This window comes from Melanotaenia boesemani, chromosome 17 (genome assembly GCF_017639745.1).
Source record: "Melanotaenia boesemani isolate fMelBoe1 chromosome 17, fMelBoe1.pri, whole genome shotgun sequence".
NCBI classification, from domain to species: Eukaryota; Metazoa; Chordata; class Actinopteri; order Atheriniformes; family Melanotaeniidae; genus Melanotaenia; species Melanotaenia boesemani.
This window is the reverse complement of record NC_055698.1, coordinates 27,095,620-27,117,968: the sequence shown is the minus strand read 5'-3', so window position 1 is coordinate 27,117,968 and position 22,349 is coordinate 27,095,620. Positions and strand designations below refer to the sequence as shown.

The window sequence follows — 22,349 nt, the reverse complement described above, 5'->3', positions numbered from 1 at the left end:
TATGGAGAGGAAACTAGACACTGAGGTGGATTTTCATCTCTTAAGTGTCTCCTCTCTCTATTTCAACTTTGAAGATTTATCTAAAAATGTTTGATGATGTCGATTTGACAATAATAGAAAAATGTTCTGATACAGAATTTAAAAGCAAGATATACTCAGCAAAAATTATTCAGAATTAATCTAATTTGATAATTTGAAAGAAAATGTAAAAATTAAACATTAGAAAAACTCCTGAAACGAAAAGAAGCAATCTTCATGTTTTGACACCAAAATCAGACCTCATCCCTTTTCACCACATGTTTATAAAATGTTACTGTTTAAAAAATAATAAAAATAAATAAATAAATAGAGGTTTCATCTTGGATATCTCCAAAAAGAGAGTCATTTGCTATCTTAACTTGTCTTTCAACAAACTCCACAATATCCTGAAATGTGACTCTACGGCACACCTTCTCCTGAATATCACAAACCGTGCTTCTCCACTGATCCCACAACTTATAAGGAAGTTTTTTTATAATGGTTTGCATATTTGATAGCACGTTCAAGTCACTCAAGGAATTTCCCATGGAATTGCGACTCCTGTAACACCTAACTGTAGGCTTGTAAAGCTTTGATGTCTTCTGCCTTAACCATTGGCCAGGAAAGCACTTTATCCATGTAGGCAGAAGCTATTTTGAATGGATCACCAAAATGTTGTTGAAGTAGTGACTTTGCCTTTGAATATCCTTTGAATATGTGAGAAAGAGGCAAGTGTTGACAACTTTGGACTAAATCTCTGGGTTGACCTTTCATATACTGCTCAAGGTGATATAAACAATCCTTCTGGCTTTAAGTTCTTCCTTCAATGTTATGTTCAAAAGCTCTTATGGATGTTTGGTACTGCAGTGGATCACCATCAAAAACCTGTGGACTGGAGCATGGTGCTGCTGATGCAAAGTGGCTCTCTATGGAAATCTGCTGACTCACTCCAACAGGGACTTGGATCAATCTGATGATGTTTATCAATGAATCATTTAGTTTATATTAATATTATGTTGTAATTATTTTAGAATCAGATTAACATTTGAGAGTTTATGTTGTAGAGAAAAAGTTTACATATAATTCCTCCTAATCTTTATCTAAATGCTACAAAACAGATTTGAACTTTCTACTCATTCATCTACCAGCTCACCCAGCGCTACTTATCATATAGTCTTTGTACTGAATGCATCATTTTTTCTCTACAGTAACAAAACAGTGATCGGGGACGATGTGGGGTTCAGTGTCCAATGATGAGGATTATGGAAAATCCTGGGATCAAACTGCTGATCTTGCAGTTCATTTAAATCCACTCCACCAGCAAAACCATGTTCACCCATTGGAGTTTTTAAATTTATGACTTCTTCTTTCTTCTCACAATATTTTTTGTAGAGACGTTTAGTGGATTAGTTTCATCTTAAATTTTTTAATGAAAAAAGATGAAAATGAATAAATGTCTGAAAATTTAAAAAATATAAATGATGGAAATTTATTGCACTTTATCATCTAAAGTTTTTACATTAGCTAAATGTCCTGAAACTACATCATTCAATCATGTTGTAGTTTGTTTGTTCTAGAGTCAGAGAGCCGTGTCTCTGTACAGTCAGAGGTTTTTGTACGACGGTTCAATGAGTTTGTATCACTGTGGTACACGTTCGGTGGAGGAACCAGACTGGATGTTGGAAGTAAGTAAAACTTAATTCTTCTTCATTTTAGAAGATAAATTCTCATCTTTCACATTTTCTGTTCATGATCAGAATAACAAAGAAATGTTTTTATTAAATAAATGTTGAACAATTTGTTCACTGAGATGCAACGTTCACTTCATAAAGAATATTGACATTTTAGGAAACAATATAATGTATCATGAGGAATTGGAGGTGATAGAAAAACGTTCTAATAACTTCATCTTGTGGCTCAAAGGTTTAGTTCAGTGTGAATATATGAGACGGTCGTGTCTCTGTACAGTCAGAGGTTTTTGTACGGTGGTTCAATGAGTTTGTATCACTGTGGTGGACTTTTGGTGGAGGAACCAGACTGGAGCTTGGAAGTAAGTTTAGATTTTATTTAACATGACTGTGTTGTTAAATCAGCTTTTCATTCAGCTTTAATGTTTGTCTGAAGTAGAAAGAAAATATATATTTACTTTTGTTTAAGAAGAAATATTTCTATTAAACCTAATTAGAGATCAGCTTTACTAAAATTCTTTCAAATTTTTATGAAAATCCATGTTAATAGTTTTTGTTTGGCTTCATTCGTTTGTAACATTAAAACTTTTTCTAAAGCAGAAAACAAACATTTTAAACAACTACAGAACAATTAAATCTGGAAATGGTTTTGTCATTTAGCACTTTTCTGACAAAGTTGTGAGTTGTAGATTTCAGTTGCATTGTTAATTTTTTAATTTTATTTAATTTTATTTAATTTTTATTTATTTTAATTGAAATTAAAGTAAAAACATGGAAAAGTCTGAACGTTTTTCAAACTGATTCTGAGATGAAATGCATGAGAGGTTTCTAAAAGGGAAGTGAAACAATGTGAGTCAGTGATTGTTGGAGCAGGAAAACATCTGGTAGAAACTTCTTAAAGGAGAAAATCAACTTTCTCACAGTAAAGATGTCTGCTGTTTGATTGACAGCTGTGTGGTTCCTGTCCTCTAATCTGATTGGTGTCTCCTAGGTGATGCCCGTCCCACCCTGACGGTGCTGCCCCCCTCTAGTGAGGAGATAAAGAAGGGCCATGCCACACTTACATGTCTGGCCAACAAGGGCTTCCCCTCAGACTGGAGTCTGTCCTGGAAGGTGGACGGCAGCAGCAGCAGCAGCTATGAGGAGAGCAGGAGCCCCGGGGTGCTGCAGAAGGACGGCCACTACAGCTGGAGCAGCACCCTGAGGGTCCCTGCAGACCAGTGGAGGAAGGTGGGCTCTGTGACCTGTGAGGCCACCCAGGGCTCCCAGACTCCACTCTCAGAGACACTGAGGAGAGACCAGTGTTCCCAGTACTGACCTGATTCACTGGGAATCTGATCCTGGTTTCATTCTGTTACAGCTCTTCTTCTTCAGTATCAAACACTGTTCCTTTCTTCTCATTACTCTAAATTTTTGTGATGTTTTATTAACTTTTCTTTGGTTTTTGTAACTGAGATTTTCTAAGTCTAATAAAAACATTTTAATGAAAAGAAAAGGCTTCATTAATGTATTTGTAAAATAAAAAAAGAAAGAAGAAAAGGAAATATTGTCCCACCAGTTCCATGATATTAAGTGAAACTGAAATACAGTGTTCAAAAATTGTTAAAAGAACAAGCTAAAATGATAATTTACATTCAGACATGACAGAAATAAATTAATCCAGTTTTCAGATTTCGTAACATGAAAACTACAGAATTTCTCTGTAGTTTCACAATTTATGTTTCTTTTGAAATATTTTAAAATATGTTAAATATTCTAAAAAAGTGTGTCATCACATAAACATTTGTGTTAAAGTAGTTTTATGAAAGGCCTCATGGTGCATTAATTCAGAGTAAACCACAATAAAAAACAGCTGCCGCACCTTTTAGATATGAAAATTATTTTGAATATGCCACACTTTAAAGATGGACTAACACCTTAATGACATACTGAACTTGTCAGTTGATTTAACCAAGCATTGACAGGCTAGTAATGTCCAAAATTTAGCTTCTTGTTTCCCTGTAGTGTTAGCATGTGGCCTTATTGAACATTCACTGTTCACTGTTGATGACATTTTGTATTATATTTGGTTACAATTAAGTACCTAAAATTGTTGTTTGTTGTACTTCTAACTATGCCTTTATAGTTATTTTCCCATATTAATGTTTGTAGCGTGTAATTTACACTGATGCAAAATAATGCAGTTGCTTGCATGAACGATAGTTAAAACAACAATGATTTACATTTATTTGTATTTCACCCTTAAAATCACTGTGTTTGGCCCACGATTCACTGGTACATTTTCATTTTGGTCCTTGGAGGCAAAAAGTTTGGTTTGTTTTAGTTTGATTGTTAATTTTAAGGTGGTAATTTGCGCTGTTTTATATCCGTCGTTTTCTTGTCTTGGGATCACAACAATATGAAACATTTGAGATATTATAACAATGACAAATACATGAGCTCTGACAAATGCAGAAACGGGAAACCTGACAGTCAGAGTGACGACAAAAACGGACAAAAAAAACATGACGAACAAGAACCGGTGATGAAACGTCATAGGTAGACCGTCCAGAAAGAGGAGCAGATAATGGCGCTTGTGGCAAATCAGGCCTTCCTGTTCGATATCAACTGTCCAACATATCACAAAACATGCTAAACGAATCTAATTGTAGTCTTGTAAATAGTGACCCTGCAAGATTCACAGTCTTTGTAAAATCTCAGTCTGAGGCTAGGCTGTGGCTTAAAACTCTCAACACTTGTCTTTAGATGTGAGCAGGTCTGAGCTGATAGTTTTCCAAGAGTTTTTCCAAATCTCTTCATAGTCTTCTGATTTAAGCTGGCATAAGATGTTAAACTGATGTGATTTACAGAAAAAAAAAATATATCAGTTTACATTTAAATACAAGATAAATTAACTGTAAACTAGAATAAAATTAATTGCAATGTTTTATTATCTTTGGTGGGATAAGGATTATTACTATCTGAGTGTGTTTAGGAGTGTATTATTGGTGAATTGTATCAGCCTTTACATCAGTCAGCTCAGTTTCAGGTTTTTGTACGACCGTGTTTCACTGTGTGTATCACGATACGATAGGAGTGAGGACCCCGTGCAGGTTCAAGGAGGCAGACCACTGCAGGTAAACTGCTTTAATAAGGTAAAAATTATTTAACATAACACAAAAACCGTGACATGGAACTGGACTTAACTAATAACATTAACAAACCTTGGCATGAACTGCAAACTTACAGTAACAACATCTAACAGCGAACATGGCATAAACTACATTGACTAACATTAAACAATGGACTCGCAAGGAAGAACTAAAACCAAAGGCTTGAATACACTCAAGGGGTAACTAGACACAGGTGAGGTGAATGGGCAAATCAGACCAGGTGAACTAATGAGCAGGAACCAACAAGCAACACGGAACTAAACATGATCCTAAATACCAAAAACCAAGAACATAAACCAAGAATATAAACCATGATCATGACAGCATGAACACATTTTTACTGTTGATGTAGTGAAAACTCTGACAGTAACAAACTGCAGCATCTTCAGCCTGAACTGCACTGATGGTCAAAGTGAAGTCAATATTTCCAGGAGCTTTTTGTACTAGAACGATTAGACGCTCCAGTCCAGCGGTTTGTTGTAGAGCAAATTAGAAATTTAGGAGCTTCTCCAGGTTTCTTAAGGAACCAGTTGAAGCAGCTTCGAGTACTCAGAATGACTTTACCATGACTTTATCAACTTTGAATGGGATAGCTGAGGCTATGTTGTCTTTGCTGTAATCATCAGATTAAAGGACGCCAGGGTCGTGCTGCTGAGGCTGTGGATTCTTTACCTGAAGAGACAAAGCGGCCTGGACATTGTTATAGATTTTATTTTCGTTCTATTATTCTTAACAGGATTAATTTTTAATTATTGTTATTTGTTATTTTTATTGTTATTCATTTTATGGAATAGTAAATTTTGCATTTTAGAAGGTTAAAATTTGTCTCTTGTGGTGCTGTTTGACGGGAGGAACTCCCCAACAAAATCTAATTGAAACCTGAATAGTGATTAGTCAAACAACACCTGTGACACTTATTTCTGATGCTGACCTGTGTCATGGTTTCTTATACATATCGATTTATTTAGGTTGATTTAAACCAAAATGTATATGTGATTAAAGTTTTGGAGATTTTGAAAGCATTGCTGTGTTAATGCACATTGTTTGTATGTATGTTTGCAGGCATGTTTTTTTTTTGTGTGTTCAGTGAACTGTATCAGTCTCTGCAGCAGTCAGTTCACTTTCTGTTCATTCGGACTGAGGGAGGTTTTTGTATGACTGTTTTTCATTGTGTGAAGTTGTCATATCTGATTTTACCATGTTCCCTTTTGCAGTATTAAACTGCAGCATCTTCAGCCTGAACTCCACTGATGGTCAGAGTGAAGTCAGTACTTTCTGAACTTGTTGTACGGAGACGACCAAAATTTTTATCACATGCAAGAGAAATTTAGGAGCTTGTCCAGGTTTCTGAAGGTACCACCTCATGCAGCAACTAGTGCTTGGACTGACTTTACATTTGATAGTAACAGCCTGTCCTGGAGAAACAGACTGAGATCCAGGAGTATTATTTAAAGAAAATTATTTAAAGAAATCCAGTACAAATGATAGCAATCCAAACAGCAGAGAATAATTTCTTTTAGATGGAGAATAGATGGAAGAAGGTGAAAGCTGCTTGTTTCAGTGTTTCTCCATCACAGCAGAACATCATTGTGGTGAACCTGGTTGCATCCTGAAGCAAAGTTTCCACAAGAGAGTCTCACCCAGAACAAGGAGCCCCAGGGTGGTCAGCAGTAGAGTCAGTGACATCATCATTATGCTGCTGGTGTGTTCAGTGTCTCTGAAAGGTCTGAACAGCCACTGATCAACACTGACCTCTTAACAGCTGGGAGCAGAGAGGCAGGACACATATGCAAACACACACAGTCAGTCAGCTGCAGCTGTCCTCTACATGGTATCATGTTTTATCCTCACTGATGAGAACATCATTAACATTATTAGTTTATGTCAGATGCTCCAGCTGATTCTCCTGTATTCAGTCTATTTCTCTTTTTCTGCTTTTGTTGTAAGTTTATTGTTTTACAGGAAAATAAATACAATATTAAGTTTAATATGTTCAGGGTGAATGTAAAATTTCACCGAGTAAATCAGTCATGTGTCGTGAAGAGATGCTGATTCTAGGAATTTATTGAAGTTCAGAACCACAACATATGAAAGTTTTCTTTCAGGTACAGTTAAATAAATTTGTCTCAACTCCATGTAGGAACAGCTGTCAGCAATCAAGTGAGTTTTCTTCAAGTCTTCATGCTGAATTTTACAGATGTCTCTATTGACTTTAGTGTTAGGTTTAAAGTTTAAGCAACATAATAATTAATACCATCCAGTTTGGAATAATTCATTAATGTATCTGGAAGATTATAAAACTACATGAACATCTTCATCAGATGAATGTTTCCATATATTACAGCTGTTCAGCTTTTCAGTGAACAGTGGAATAAATTGAAAGATGACGGCGATAATTTACGTGTTAATTGTTAAAAATGTTAAATTTGTTGCAGCCTTGATGACATCAGATTAGTCATGATGAATTTCCAATCATATGTAGTATAAAGGTCTTGACTTGTATTTGATAGTTAGGTTTTTAATGATTAATTGTTTGTCTTTTGTCTTTTTTTCAATTCATGTGGTTTCTTATATTTTACTATAATTACGAGGTCAAAGGTCCCCATCACAGATTTTTCCTCTTTCATTGATTAATTTACAATTATCATTAAATAAAATCTAATTTTGATTTGATTTATACTTAGATATAAAACAATTTAATCTCATATAGTTGTCCTCCAAAGTATTAATTTATCATTAAAGCTCTGGAGACACAAACCCACTCACAGAGTTTCACTTCAGTCTGACTGAGGAATAAATCTTTAGATATATATCATTTTGAGGTAACTTCTTTTTCCCAGTTATATATTTACAAACACTAAAACTGTTCAAATTAACTGTGAATCTCAGGTGAAAGGTCACTTCCAGGAATTTTCTCTGTGACAAATGAGTTAAAATTGATTCTGTTTTAAAGCTTTAGTAAATTATGGATAATTATTATAAAAATTTTACATCAAGATTTAATCCAGTCAAACTTTTCTTCAGAAATGTTACTTTGTTATTAAAGCAATGGTGTGTGTGTGTGTGTGTGTGTGTGTGTGTGTGTGTGTGTGTGTGTGTGTGTGTGTGTGTGTGTGTGTGTGTGTGTGTGTGTGTGATCAGTAAACTGTATCAGTCAGTTCAGTTTCTGTTCAGTCTGACTGAGGGAGGTTTTTGTACGACTGTTTTTCACTGTGTGAACACCCACTGACTGTTGATGTAATGAGCACTCTGACAATAATAAACTGCAGCATCTTCAGCCTGAACTCCACTGATGGTCAGAGTGAAGTCAGAGTTTGATCCACTGCCTGTAAAACGACCTGAAATCCCTGATGCTCTGCTGGTAGCATAGTATATGAGGAGTTTAGGAGCTTGTCCATCTTTCTGTTGGTACCAGGCTAAAAAATAGCGTGCACCGTTATAATAAACACTCTGACTGGTTTTACATGTGATGGTGACGGTTCGTCCCAGATCAGATGTCACTGCTGCAGGCTGATTCACTGTGACCTGTCCTCTGGACTCTGAGGATACAGAGACAAAAACATAAAGCAGCTTCATGGTTTAGTCGACTTCATTTCAGAGGGACGGATGTTCATAGAGGAGAGGAGTTTGATTCTCTGGACTTTACCTGTGAAGCAGCAGCAGAGGAGAGTCCAGATGAGGACGCAGATCAAAGTCATGTTTTTCATGAGGAGGATTTCTGTGTCTTCTGTTGTCATGAAGGACAGCTGTCAGTCATCCAGTCTTCAACTCTCAGGACTATAAACTCTCCCAGAGCACTGGAGCATGGTGCTGCTGATGCAAAGTGGCTCTCTATGGAAATCTGCTGACTCACTCCAACAGGGACTTGGATCAATCCGATGATGATAATGATGTTTATCAATTAATAATTTAGTTTAAATCAATATTTGTCGTAATAATTTTAGATTCAGATTAACATTTCAGTTTGTGTTGTAGAGAAAAAGTTGACATATAATGCCTCCTAATATTGTTAGTTTTTCTGTCCAAACTTAGTATCTATGTAAAAGAAAATTCCAGACGCATCAGAAGAAGTTTTTGTGTCTTTAACCAGAAATGTGGTAAATATACTGACCCATGTCGTCACGTATCAGGTAGAAAGTTCCACATTTGTCCCTCCATGTGGTCCACTCCATGGACTCTTTTAAAAAGCAGCTGAAAACTATTTTATTCAGGAAAGCTTTTTGTTGATGGTTATTATTTATTTTATGAAACTTATGTTGTTTTAATTCAGCTATTTTATGTCCAGCACTTTGTGATTTTTACCCATGAAAACTTTTTTAATAAATAAACTTTACTTACTTACATCACTGCATGTGGGAGATTGATTTAATGTCATCATATTGTAGTGGTTACTATGGGGAGGAGGAAAGAGTAGATGTGAAAGATTTTACATTCTTTAAATGATATAAAAGAATCATTTGTGAAAACAATGAGGAATTTATTTAATAATGCAGACAAGTGACAAGATGGTGTGAAGGTGAGAAATCTGGTTTTAAATTCTAATCTATGATTTCAGTTTGAAGCAAAATGAATCACAAGAAGCTGAAAACGTCTAAAAAATGTCTTGAACATTTTTATCTTTAGTACTGAAACCTGTCTGTTGCTGTGGTTCAGCAGTGATGCCTGTCCGTTACTATGGTTACTGAGCTACAAGCAAGAAGTGAAACTCTGAGGAGGCGTTTCATCTAATGTCTGCAACGTGTCCTCTCTTTCTGCAGTGGGTCAAGTCCGTCCCACCCTGACGGTGCTGCCCCCCTCTAGTGAGGAGATAAAGAAGGGCCATGCCACACTTACATGTCTGGCCAACAAGGGCTTCCCCTCAGACTGGAGTCTGTCCTGGAAGGTGGACGGCAGCAGCAGCAGCAGCTATGAGGAGAGCAGGAGCCCCGGGGTGCTGCAGAAGGACGGCCACTACAGCTGGAGCAGCACCCTGAGGGTCCCTGCAGACCAGTGGAGGAAGGTGGGCTCTGTGACCTGTGAGGCCACCCAGGGCTCCCAGACTCCACTCTCAGAGACACTGAGGAGAGACCAGTGTTCCCAGTACTGACCTGACTCACTGGGACTTCACTCTGGATTCTTCAATTTTCTTTGTCTTTCTCCTCCTTTTATAATAATTCATATGTAATTTGAATAAATAATCAAAACCTTATAACTGGTTTTACTCTGCTTTGATATTTACTGTTTTTATACTCTTACTGATGGATTTAAACATATATATAAAATCTGTTAACACATCAGTATTTTTCTTTCTCTTCAGTTACACATCAGATGTTTCTGATCAGTGCAGCTCTGGTTGTGTTAATGCAATAAAGACGTCTTCATTAAAAGCAACATTTGGTTTTCCTGCTGTACTAAAATGTCCTTTGAATGAAACTTGGATAAGAAGACAGAAAAGGCTCTGAGTTAGAAGAATATGACAAATTAAAAAAGCAGAAACTGGACGTCCATCTGCTGCAGGAGATCAGATTATATGATTATTATATGATTTAAGAATTTTGTTTTATATATGGCTGCAACATTTCTTATAGAAGTCTGGATTAAACTGATTTCTAACATCTGAGTGATGAAGATTTTGATTCAGTCATGTTGAATCTCTGAGTTAGTCACTAAAGTTAATTTTAGTTTGAGAAAATGCAATCAGGAATCAATCAATGCTGAGGTCAAAGGTCATAATCAGACGTTCATTGTATGTCACAGGCTGGAAACTGGATTTTATTGTAGAAAATACAATATAAAATATTGTTAATAAATAAATGAAGAGACACTTATATGTTATACAACATCATGTATGAGTAAAATGTTTTTACACCAATATGTTCATCAATAGTAGAAAATAGAAACTGTCCCGTACAAAACATTCGAGTCACAAACATCATCACTGGTTTAATATCTGATGCTGACAGAGCCTCCCACAGCAGAGACAACAATTTATTTATCTTTAATAACAGTTTAAGAGAACTTTACTTTTTATAACTGTCTTTGGTAAAACTTTATAATAAGTACACACTATGAAACATGTGTTAAGCTTCATTAAATACTGAATTCATCATTTACAAAGAACATTTCTGACAGGAATACTCAGTAGTATGTGGTTTATAAGCACCATTGTAGATGTTTGCTCATCATTGATAAGCACTTTGGTTATGAGTTAGCAAATCCTGAAGTCATCATTTATAAAGCATGTTTCAGACATTAGACTCATTAGTAGATACTTTATAAACACATTTATGAATGTTTTACTCTTCATTAATAAGCTCATCTACATTGTGTTTAATGATTGTATTTTAATGCTGTAAATTATGGATTCAGCATTTCTAAATGTAGTATTGCATCACTTACAAACGGTAATGTTTTTTATTAATGCTTGCACTTACATACAGTGTCCAGCCATGTACTAATGCTTAGTAAATATGTCAGTAAATATTTTATACAAACTCACAAATTTATTTTCCAATCGATGTCCTATAAGCAGTTATTAATACAGGAATTCATTATTGCAGGTAGTTACAAAACACTTACTACTCATTAATTAAGTAAATGGTGTGAGCTCATCTAAAGTGTGCACCATCTATGCCTTATAAAGCATTTACAAATGAGATTTAAAGGCTGCCAATGCCTAAAGACTCACAAAAGGGTCAGTTATTCTAAAAATGAAAAGACACAGCACATGGGAATATCAAACAAATTGCATTAACATTTATTGCAATTTCTGACAATAAAGAACATGGCTCAGTGAAAACTTTTAACACCAACAACGGATCTGAGGTTATAAGCAGTAAATACAAAAAGTAGAAACAGATAAAATCTTTTATTCTACAATTGTAATGTTTCGTATTAAAAAGTGAAAAAATATTTTATTGTCATAACTTAAAATAATTCTAAATCTCAAGTCTTAAAATTATAAACAGATTTAATGAACTCAACACAATATAAAATAAAAATACAGACAACTGTAGTAACACCTTTAACACTGAACTGTGTTTTTACATTTCCCGTCAGTGAGTTTACATCAGTGGTCGTTTTTTGAGGGGGAGCAGCTTTCCAGAAACCTTACAGGATTCAACTGTGTCCACTAGTCCTGGATCCTCCTGTATTGAAGTGGCACACTGTGCAGCAAACTCACTACGTTTTACCAGACTACTGTGTTTTTTAACGAGTTCCTTATATTTGCCGGGTGCAACAAAGAACAACTCTGCAACTGGAGCTGTGACAACAACCGTGTTCCGGTCCACCCCAACACGCTTGAAAGCAGCCGACACGATCGATCCTCGACTGAACAGCCTGAGAATGTTTTTGTACCTGGACACCACCTGATCCAGATTTAGGACCGTAATTCAGAGGACCAAGAATTACTGTTAGTAAGTAAGTTAGTAAGTAACTGACAGTAAAATGGTTGTACTGTCACACACACACACACACACATGCTATATTCAGTGTAGGTCACACACAATTAGTTTCAGGTTAATCCTGGTTACTTAAAGCTAACAACAATCACACACACTATGTCACAACATGCAAACCAAGGACCAAACCAAAAGCCCTGTGAGTAGAAAGGAGTGAAAGTACACAGAGTATTTTTACCTTACCTCTCTTACGTGTGATTAATCCAGTTTTTTTTACTTCTTAGACTTTTTCTCTTTACCCTCCTTCCTCCTCTTCTTCTTGCCCTCTTCTGATGAGGTTGTATTAGAGGAGGAGTCAGACACAGAGGAATCTTCCTCTACGCTGTCACAAGAGGAAGATGAAGACAAGTGGATTGCCTGGGTAGCACTTGTATTGTCGTTTTTAAGGGCTGTTAAAATACATCCAAATACAAACAACAGGTTAACACTGCACAGAAAAACACATGCATACTAGTCCATAATAATCCAGAGATAAACAAACATAGTAACTGCAACTATACTATCATTTCTTAACATACTGTGTTTAGGGAGACTTGTCTAACGTCAGCTGTTCTTTTAGATAGTCTCTCTCCTTGATAAGCTCACTAACCTTCTCCTGTTGCAACTCCAGCTTCAGCAGACATATCTCCAACTCCTGGGTTTCTATCAACAGTATTTCAGACATTGACACTGAGCCTTGACATTTAAGCTACTTAAATGTTAAATGCAAATGTATTTATTTCTATTCAAAATAGGTTCAGATACAATAATTTGTCAATGTCAGCATGTCATAAATTATTTTTGTACAACATACAAACTTCAGATACTTCTTATGAGTAATTTTGGGATCCGTTTATTAAATATTAAAAATGATTTTATTTTAATTATTATTATTATTATTATTATTAATAAAAAAAATCACTTTAGAAATACTTTCTAAAAATATCGGTCTGTATCAGACACTTGACCTAACTTGCTGACACTCTAAAGAAGACTTTTGGATCTGCTTTGCACATATTTTGCAGTTTTTAGCACAATTGCACATTATATTGTTTCAGTGCTGACATTTCCATGCAAAGATGTAAAATTCTCTCAATACATTACTTGAAGATATTACGCTACAACTTCAGTGTTTCATTATATCACGTGTGCATATTCTGTATTTTCTTTTATTGAAATGTCTGTTTACCGTTGTGCTGCTACTGTGTATTCTGAGAATTTCAATAAATACTTATATGAAAAAATAAAACTGTCAAGCTTCTCATCCGGTTAACCATCATGTTTTCTATTCAGTGTTCATCTCCACAAGATTTTTAATGTAACTAAAATTTAATGTAATGTAATTTCCATTATCAAAACTGACACTGGTTATTTGTGTGCTTAAGAGGCAACAAAAAGTCAAAATACTTCAAAAATGCCATTGACACACTTTATTATTCATGTTTAAGCCGTGTACAAAAACAAAAACAATGCACATTTTTGCTGTACAAATAATATAAAAAAAACTTCCAGCTGTCTGACTGTACACATACATCATCGTCATCATGTGTCTCATCCTCTGTGTTCATCTTCTCCAGCCTTATGTGTCTCCTCTCTGGTCTGTAGCTGAACGCTTTCCTCTCCATCACCAGGTGTCGTCTTCATGGTCTGTAGCTCTCCAGTGGCTGCATCCTGGTGGACTCCATCTCTGCTGCTTGCAGTGTCTCTTTACTCAGATGATCCCGTCTACTACGTTTGTGGGTGTAATTGATGTGTGTCCTAGAAGCAGGGATGGAGCACATCTGGTCCAGCCTCCATCATTTCTTAAGCTGGTTGACCTGCAATCACATGTTTGGTGTTATTAAAAAACTAGTTAACATTGGATGCTTCCATTATATTTCACAATCTTAACCACTTAATCCAACCAGTTAACCATCCATCAGATCTCACAGAGAACTCTTGGTATTTACCTGTATCTTTAAAATCATTCATTCTTTGACGTTTTATATAAAGATGATTAAACAAAATAAACACTGATCAAACACAAACAGATGAACCCATTTCTATTTCCCTCCCTCTTTGCCTTTAGTTTACAAGTGAAGTTAGCCAATGTGAATATAACAACCTTAGAAATCCAAATAAAGTATATTAATTAACATTACTTACACAATAAAAACAACAGCAACAACAAAAAACTCTCCTAGTCTCCTTTATGAAAACGCCGAGAACAAACACGCATGAAGGGAAATGATGTTGGACGTGATGTCCTTCCCTCTCACCGCTGAAACCCAGGCCGTCCAACGCCTCCGTTACATCCACAACCTGCTGTCCAAAGCCTCTTTTACAGGTGGGAAACCGAAAAAAAATCTAACGTTGTGGCCAACTTTTTTACCTTTTTTAATCGTGTGACTTAGTATGGCGGTCTTTCACACACAAGACTCCTATTTTATTAAAGATTATAGGGCAGTAAAGACGATGCACAGCTGTTTACAACGAGGATGCAACCAACATGGCGATCGACTGCGGCTATCCCGAGTGTGACATCAGCTGACAAAGACCGATAAATGCTTTTAATCACCCTGTCTATGCACTGTCTTAAAATTTAAAACCTTGTCTTGCAATATCAGAAGGTATTGATGGGAGGACTAATGGCATTGTACCATGCATATTCATATATATATATATATATATATATATATATATATACATATATATAAGTCATCAAGAGTCATAGAGTGATAGAACTGAAAGCTGCTCTGTAGTCACTAAATAGACCTTGCTGAGCTTAACTGCTCCATTTCTTTCTGCTGGACAGACTTTGAGTTCCACAGTATTAACTGGGTTAAGTAAACTTGGTAAGTTTTCTGATGATGATCAGTGTCTTCATCGTTTTTACCTTTTAAGTTCAGTACGATTAAGACAGTTACCAGCACAAGGTCACAAGCTTTTTCTATGACTGTCACATGATGCTGCTCCATGATGCTTTCTGCACAACATTATAGATATTAATGAAGAAAAAGATAAAACACGACTCTATAATCATATAATGTGTGTTTCCATCAAAATAGTTCAGATGATAAAGTTTTCATGAAATATTCATATTTTTAATAAGTATTCTGAAGATTTACTGGTATTGAATATTTGTGTTTGTGTGTGTATGTGTGTGAGCGTGTGGCTGTGTGTGTGTTCACTGAACCGTTTATATATATGATAGCTTTTTCATTGTTAAAGTTTCTTACATATTTCCAACAACATGGTTTTTACTAATTTTAGCTGTTATAAGTCAAACTGTGATGAAAGCCCAGGGGATGGTTGTAATCTGTTTCTTGAAAACTTATGTGCATGTGTACGTTTTTCTCTCTCTCACCGGGTGTAACTGTATGTGTTCAGTGAACTGTATCAGTCAGTTCAGTTTCTGTTCAGTCTGACTGAGGGAGGTTTTTGTACGACTATTTTTCACTGTGTGAACACACGCCGACCGTTTATCATATGGTTACCTTGACAATAATAAACGGCAGCATCTTCAGCCTGAACTCCACTGATGGTCAGAGTGAAGTCAGAGTTTGATCCACTGCCTGTAAAACGACCTGGAATCCCTGATACTCTGCTGCTAGCAGCGTATATGAGTAACTTGGGAGATTCTCCGTTCCTGTGTTGGTACCAATATGATTCATGTACACTAACATAATAAACATTCTGACTGGTTTTACATGTGATGGTGACGGTTCGTCCCAGATCAGATGTCACTGCTGCAGGCTGAGTCACTGTGACCTGTCCTCTGGACTCTGAGGATACAGAGACAAAAACATAAAGCAGCTTCATGGTTTAGTCGGCTTCATTTCAGAGGGACGGATGTTCATAGAGGAGAGGAGTTTGATTCTCTGGACTTTACCTGTGAAGCAGCAGCAGAGGAGAGTCCAGATGAGGACGCAGATAAAAGTCATGTTTTTCATGAGGAGGATTTCTGTGGCTTCTGTTGTCATGAAGGACAGCTGTCAGTCATCCAGTCTTCAACTCTCAGGACTATAAACTCTCCCAGAGCACTGGAGCATGGTGCTGCTGATGCAAAGTGGCTCTCTATGGAAATCTGCTGACTCACTCCAACAGGGACTTGGGTCAATATGATGATGATTATCAGTGAATTATTTAGTTTATACTAATATTATGTCGTAATAATTTTAGATTCAGATTAACATTTGAGTGTTTATGTTGTAGAGAAAAAGTTTACATATAATGCCTCCTAATCTTTATCTAAATGCTACAAAACAGATTTGAACTTTCTACTCATTCATCTACCAGCTCACCCAGCGCTACTTATCATATAGTCTTTGTACTGAATGCATCATTTTTTCTCTACAGTAACAAAACAGTGATCGGGGACGATGTGGGGTTCAGTGTCCAATAATGAGGATTATGGAAAATCCTGGAATCAAACTTCTGATCTTGCAGTTCATTAAAATCCACTCCACCAGCACAACCATGTTCACCCAGTGGACTTTTTAAATTCATTATTTCTTCTTACTTCTCACAATATTTTTGTTGAGAGACGTTTAGTGGATTAGTTTAATCTTAAATTTGATTTTAATTATTTTTTAAATAAAAAAAATGTATTTGGGAAAATGAACAAATGTCTGAATAAAAATATAAATGATGGACATTTTTTGCACTTTATCATCTAAAGTTTTAACATTAGCTGAATGTCCTGAAACTCCATCATTTAATCATGTTGTAGTTTGTTTGTTCCAGAGTCAGAGAGCCGTGTCTCTGTACAGTCAGAGGTTTTTGTACGGCGGTTCAATGAGTTTGTATCACTGTGGTACACGTTCGGTGGAGGAACCAGACTGGATGTTGGAAGTAAGTAAAACTTAATTCTGCTTTATTTTAGAAGATAAATTCTCATATTTCACATTTTCTGTTCATGATCAGAATAACAAAGAAATGTTTTTACTAAATAAATGTTGAACAATTTGTTCACTGAGATGCAACGTTCACTTCAAAAAGAATATTGACATTTTAGGAAACAATATAATGTATCATGAGGAATTGGAGGTGATAGAAAAACGTTCTAATAACTTCATCTTGTGGCTCAAAGGTTTAGTTCAGTGTGAATATATGAGACGGTCGTGTCTCTGTACAGTCAGAGGTTTTTGTACGGTGGTTCAATGAGTTTGTATCACTGTGGTGGACTTTTGGTGGAGGAACCAGACTGGAGCTTGGAAGTAAGTTCAGATTTTATTTAACATGACTGTGTTGTTAAATCAGCTTTTTCTTTATTAGTTTAATGTTTGTCTGAAGTAGCAAGAAAAATATATTTACTTTTGTTTAAAGAGAAATATTTCTATTAAACCTAATTGGAGATCAGCTTTTGTAAAATTCTTCCACATTTCTGTGAAAATCCATGTTAATAGTTTTTGTTTGGCTTCATTCGTTTGTAACATTAAAACTTTTTCTAAAACAGAAAAAGGAAAATTTTAAACAACTACAGAACAATTAAATCAAAAAATGATTTTGTTATTTAGAAGTTTTCTCATAGGGCTGTTAGTTGTAGATTTTACTGAGTTGCTTTTAATTTTTATTTATTCATTTGTTTTTTTAATTGGAACCAAAGTAAAAACATGTAAAAGTCTGAACGTTTTTCAAACTGATTTTGAGCTGAAATGCATGAGAGGTTTCTAAAAGGGAAGTGAAACAATGTGAGTCAGTGATTGTTGGAGCAGGAAAACATCTGGTAGAAACTTCTTAAAGGAGAAAATCAACTTTCTCACAGTAAAGATGTCTGCTGTTTGATTGACAGCTGTGCGGTTCCTGTCCTCTAATCTTATTGGTGTCTCCTAGGTGATGTCCGTCCTACCCTGACGGTGCTGCCCCCCTCTAGTGAGGAGGTAAAGAAGGGCCATGCCACACTTACATGTCTGGCCAACAAGGGCTTCCCCTCAGACTGGAGTCTGTCCTGGAAGGTGGACGGCAGCAGCAGCAGCAGCTATGAGGAGAGCAGGAGCCCCGGGGTGCTGCAGAAGGACGGCCACTACAGCTGGAGCAGCACCCTGAGGGTCCCTGCAGACCAGTGGAGGAAGGTGGGCTCTGTGACCTGTGAGGCCACCCAGGGCTCCCAGACTCCACTCTCAGAGACACTGAGGAGAGACCAGTGTTCCCAGTACTGACCTGATTCACTGGGATTTAACTCTGGATTCTTCAACTTTCTCTTTGTCTTTCTCCTAATTTTCATATTTTTCCTCTCATAATAAAGACGTTCATGTTTTCAGATAATAATGATGTTTGTTTTCAAATTTTGTCTGTTTTATTGTTTATTTAGACATTTTTGTTTTCTTAAAATGTAAAAATAAAAAGATATTCAGAGAATGAAATAAACAAAATTTCTATTCATTACATTTAATAACACATGGTATTAAAATGTTGAAGTAACATAAATACACATACTAATTGTTTGTATTTTAGGGTGATAAAAAAAAAAGAAAAATAAATAGTAATTGTATTATGAAAAATTTTAGTAATGTTTTTCCTCTGAAATTTGATCAATTAAAGAACATTTAAGAAAAATATGTAGATGTTATTATTTTCTCCTGCTCAGGAAAATAAGAAAACATATTCATAAATTAGGGCCTGAATTTGTTCCAAGAGGTTTTTATAAAACACATCTGGTTCATACTAAAGAATAAAACATGTTTTATAATTATTGTAACATCAAAGTACCTCAAGCCTGAAAAATGACTTTAATTCAAACCGTTTGGCTGCTAACCCAGAGGTGTGTGGTCACAAAGCAGCTGATGTTAACAGCTAAGCTTGTCACGCTACACTAGACCAGATGTTCACAGCCAAACTATGTCAACCTGGAACTGTCAAAGTAATGTCCTTATAAAATGGACATCAAGGGACTGCAGACCAGAGGACAGGGGTAATCTGAGATTTTACAGCATTTTCTGATATAATTTATAAGCCTGCGTCCAGAAGCACAATTTTGTCTAAAATCCTCAAAGTTTATTTTTCTAATAAGAAAGCAATTTGTTTGAAAAAGTAATTGTTTTTATTCACTTACTTATTTTCTATTCAACTTAGTCCAATTCAGGCTCACGGTCAAGCTGGAGCCTATCTCAGCAATTAGCAGGTGAGAGACAGGACACCTGGATAGTTCACCCGTCCACCACAGAGACAAACACTCACATTCATGCCTACTGAGAATTAAGAGTCATCAATTATCCTAACTTGTATGTCTTTGTTTAGAAATCATATCCACAAATAAATGTTTTTCTTTGAGTCTTATTTACTTATGTAGTTTCTTTTTATTTGATATGTGACTTTAAATGTAGAGATAGATATAACTGTTTTTAACACATATATTTTCAAACAATACAACTGTGAAGCTGAGGTCAAAGGTCACTTCCAGGAGGTCACCCAGGGCTCACAGACTCCACTCTCAGAGACACTGAGGAGAAAACAGTGTTCCCAGTACTGACCTGATTTAATGCAACATCACACTGGATTCTAAATCTTTCTCTTTGTCTTTTCTCCTACTTTTAATTTATAGGTTATTTGCACAGATAATAAAAAAGATAAAAGAAAAAATATCCAGATTATTGTAACTTCTTACAAATAAGAAAATATTTTCATGTCACAGAGATAACATCCACCCTGATCATGATTTTGGATCAATCAATTAGTCAGACATGAACCAATGTATGGACATGAAGAAAATAACACCACAAAATTATAAAACTTTTATCTTTGGCATTAATAAAGTGTTTTTCAGGCCTTCATTTCAGAATTTTTCCAAGTAAAGTTATTTCCAGGAAATCATTAAATAAGAAAAACAATCCCATGATGGAGGGAGAATTGTCCAGAGTGTTCCCTTCATCTCCTCCTGGCACTGCTGGAACATCTTTATTAACCCCCAGCGCCACATCTGAACAGGATGAAGGAGGTTCAGAATAAAGATGGATGGAAAAAAAGTCTGGAAATGTAAACAATTACAGACTAAAATTATAGGAAAAATGTAGATAATATTTTCTGCTCTTCATTAATAATTTAGAAGAAATCTTTATAAGAATTTGTACATGGATTTGTTAAAGAAAAAAAATCTCTCTTGAGTGGTCACATGACTACTTGCAGTCAAATCACTGAGTCCATATTATGTTTTTATTCTGGCCTCATTAATCTAGCTGCTTCAACCATTTTCTGTAAAATGAAAGAAAGAAAATATTTGCTGTAACTGAATAAATAACAGAGCTGAATGTGGTGATCAGCACTGTCGCCTCAAACCAAAAAAGGTTTCTGGCTCAAATTTCAGGTTGTATGATGCCTCTGTGTTTGTGGCTTCCTCCCATCATACAAAAACATGCCTGTTAGGTTACTTGATGAATGTAAATTGATTATAAGGTAGGAGTGGGATCTTGTATGGTTGTTTATCTCAAACAGTCCTGAAATGGATGATTGATTTATGAAGGAAAATCTGGACATTTCAATCACGATGAGGATATTTTCTTCTGCTGGTTGAAATTGGTGCAATAACACGTTTCAAAGATCAGTGCTGAACGTTGATCCCTGTCTGGTCTTATATTATAAAGTTGTGTACCATTACATTCAGCTGTGTTGTGGTTTCAGTGAGCAGCTCATTCAGATCAGTTCCTCTCCAGCTGAAGGAGGTTTTTGTACGATGTTGTATCACCGTGTGAACGGGAAGCTGTAACCACCCTGCTGACAGTAATAATCTCCTGTATCTTCACTCTGGATTCCACTGATGGTTAAAGTGAAATCAGTCCCAGATCCACTTCCACTGAAACGATCTGAAACTCCAGACACACGAGTTGTAGCATAATTTATGAGGAGTTTAGGAACCTCTCCAGGTTTTTGAAGGTACCAGTGAAGGTAGGTGCCCATGTTGGAACTGGCTTTACATTTGATGGAAACAGTCTGTCCAGGAGCAACAGACTGAGATCGAGGAGTCTGAGTCAGGATGATTTCACCTGATGAACCTAAAAGAAGATGAGAGAAGCTGTTACAGTAAGTCTGACTGGAAGAAAATTAACATTTAAAAAAAGGAGAAAGAAGTCTGACATTTACATGGAGCTTAATACTGTTTGTTTCTCACCCTGAACAAGGAGCCCCAGGGTGGTCAGCAGTAGAGTCAGTGACATCATCATTGTGCTGCTGGTGTGTTCAGTGTCTCTGAAAGGTCTGAACAGCCACTGATCAACACTGACCTCTTAACAGCTGGGAGCAGAGAGGCAGGACACATATGCAAACACACACAGTCAGTCAGCTGCAGCTGTTCTCTACATGGTATCATGTTTCATCCTCACTGATGAGAACATCATTAACATTATTAGTTTATGTCAGATGCTAATTTGATTCTCCTGTATTCTTATTTTTAGTTTATTGTTTTACTGGAATATAAATACAAAAGCAAGTTTAATATGATCAGGGTGAATGTAATTTTTCACCAAGTAAATCAGTCAGGTGTCGTGAAGAGATGCTGATTCTAGAAATTTATTGTAGTTCAGAACCACAACATATGAAAGTTTTCTTTCAGGTACAGTTAAATGAATTTGTCTCAACTCCATGTAGGAACAGCTGTCAGCAATCAAGTGAGTTTTCTTCAAGTCTTCATGCTGAATTTAACAGATGTCTCTGTTGACTTTAGTATTAGGTTTAAAGTTTAAGCAAAATAATAATTAATACCATCCAGTTTAGATTAATTCATTAATGTATCTTGAAGTTTATGAAACTGCATGAACATCTTCATCAGATGAATGTTTCCATATATTACAGCTGTTCAGCTTTTCACTCAACAGGGGAATAAATTAAAGTAAAAAGGCAAAAATTATGTGTTAATTGTTAAAATGTTAAATTTGTTGCAGCCTTGATGACATCAGATTAGTTAATATTAGCCATGTACACTATAATGGCTTTATATTTAAGAGATTTCTTTATTTATTTTGACTTGTATTTAATAGTTAGTTTTTAGTGATGAATTATTATTCTTTTGTCTATTTCTACAAACTCTTGTGGTTCAGTCAGTCAGCTGCAGCTGTCCTCCACATGATATAATGTTTCATCTTCACATGTGCGATTTTTGC

The 22,349-nt window shown here is 35.9% G+C and overlaps 1 protein-coding gene and 3 gene segments (V, D, J or C); 2 read left to right on the top strand and 2 right to left on the bottom strand.

The window, feature by feature from the left end:
- Positions 1 to 1,646: 1,646 nt before the first annotated feature.
- Positions 1,647 to 3,123, top strand: LOC121656414. The segment is given in 3 exon segments: positions 1,647 to 1,665; positions 1,967 to 2,068; positions 2,698 to 3,123. Coding segments are annotated over 3 exon segments (447 nt in total).
- Positions 3,124 to 8,065: 4,942 nt separating this feature from the next.
- LOC121656413 lies at positions 8,066 to 16,202 on the bottom strand. The gene is made up of 6 exons (XM_042011429.1): positions 16,151 to 16,202; positions 15,719 to 16,043; positions 12,540 to 12,622; positions 12,430 to 12,437; positions 8,505 to 8,556; positions 8,066 to 8,397 (listed from the first exon to the last, which is right to left on the bottom strand). The coding sequence occupies exons 1-6, from the start codon at positions 16,200 to 16,202 to the stop codon at positions 8,066 to 8,068; spliced, it is 852 nt and encodes a 283-aa protein (XP_041867363.1).
- Positions 16,203 to 16,979: 777 nt separating this feature from the next.
- On the top strand, positions 16,980 to 18,561 carry LOC121656721 (the record flags this gene model as incomplete). The annotated part of the segment is given in 2 exon segments: positions 16,980 to 17,112; positions 18,094 to 18,561. Coding segments are annotated over 2 exon segments (459 nt in total), but the record flags the coding sequence as incomplete, so codon positions are not given.
- Positions 18,562 to 19,709: 1,148 nt separating this feature from the next.
- On the bottom strand, positions 19,710 to 21,473 carry LOC121656713. The segment is given in 2 exon segments: positions 19,710 to 21,245; positions 21,362 to 21,473. Coding segments are annotated over 2 exon segments (363 nt in total).
- Between the last annotated feature and the right edge of the window lie 876 nt (positions 21,474 to 22,349).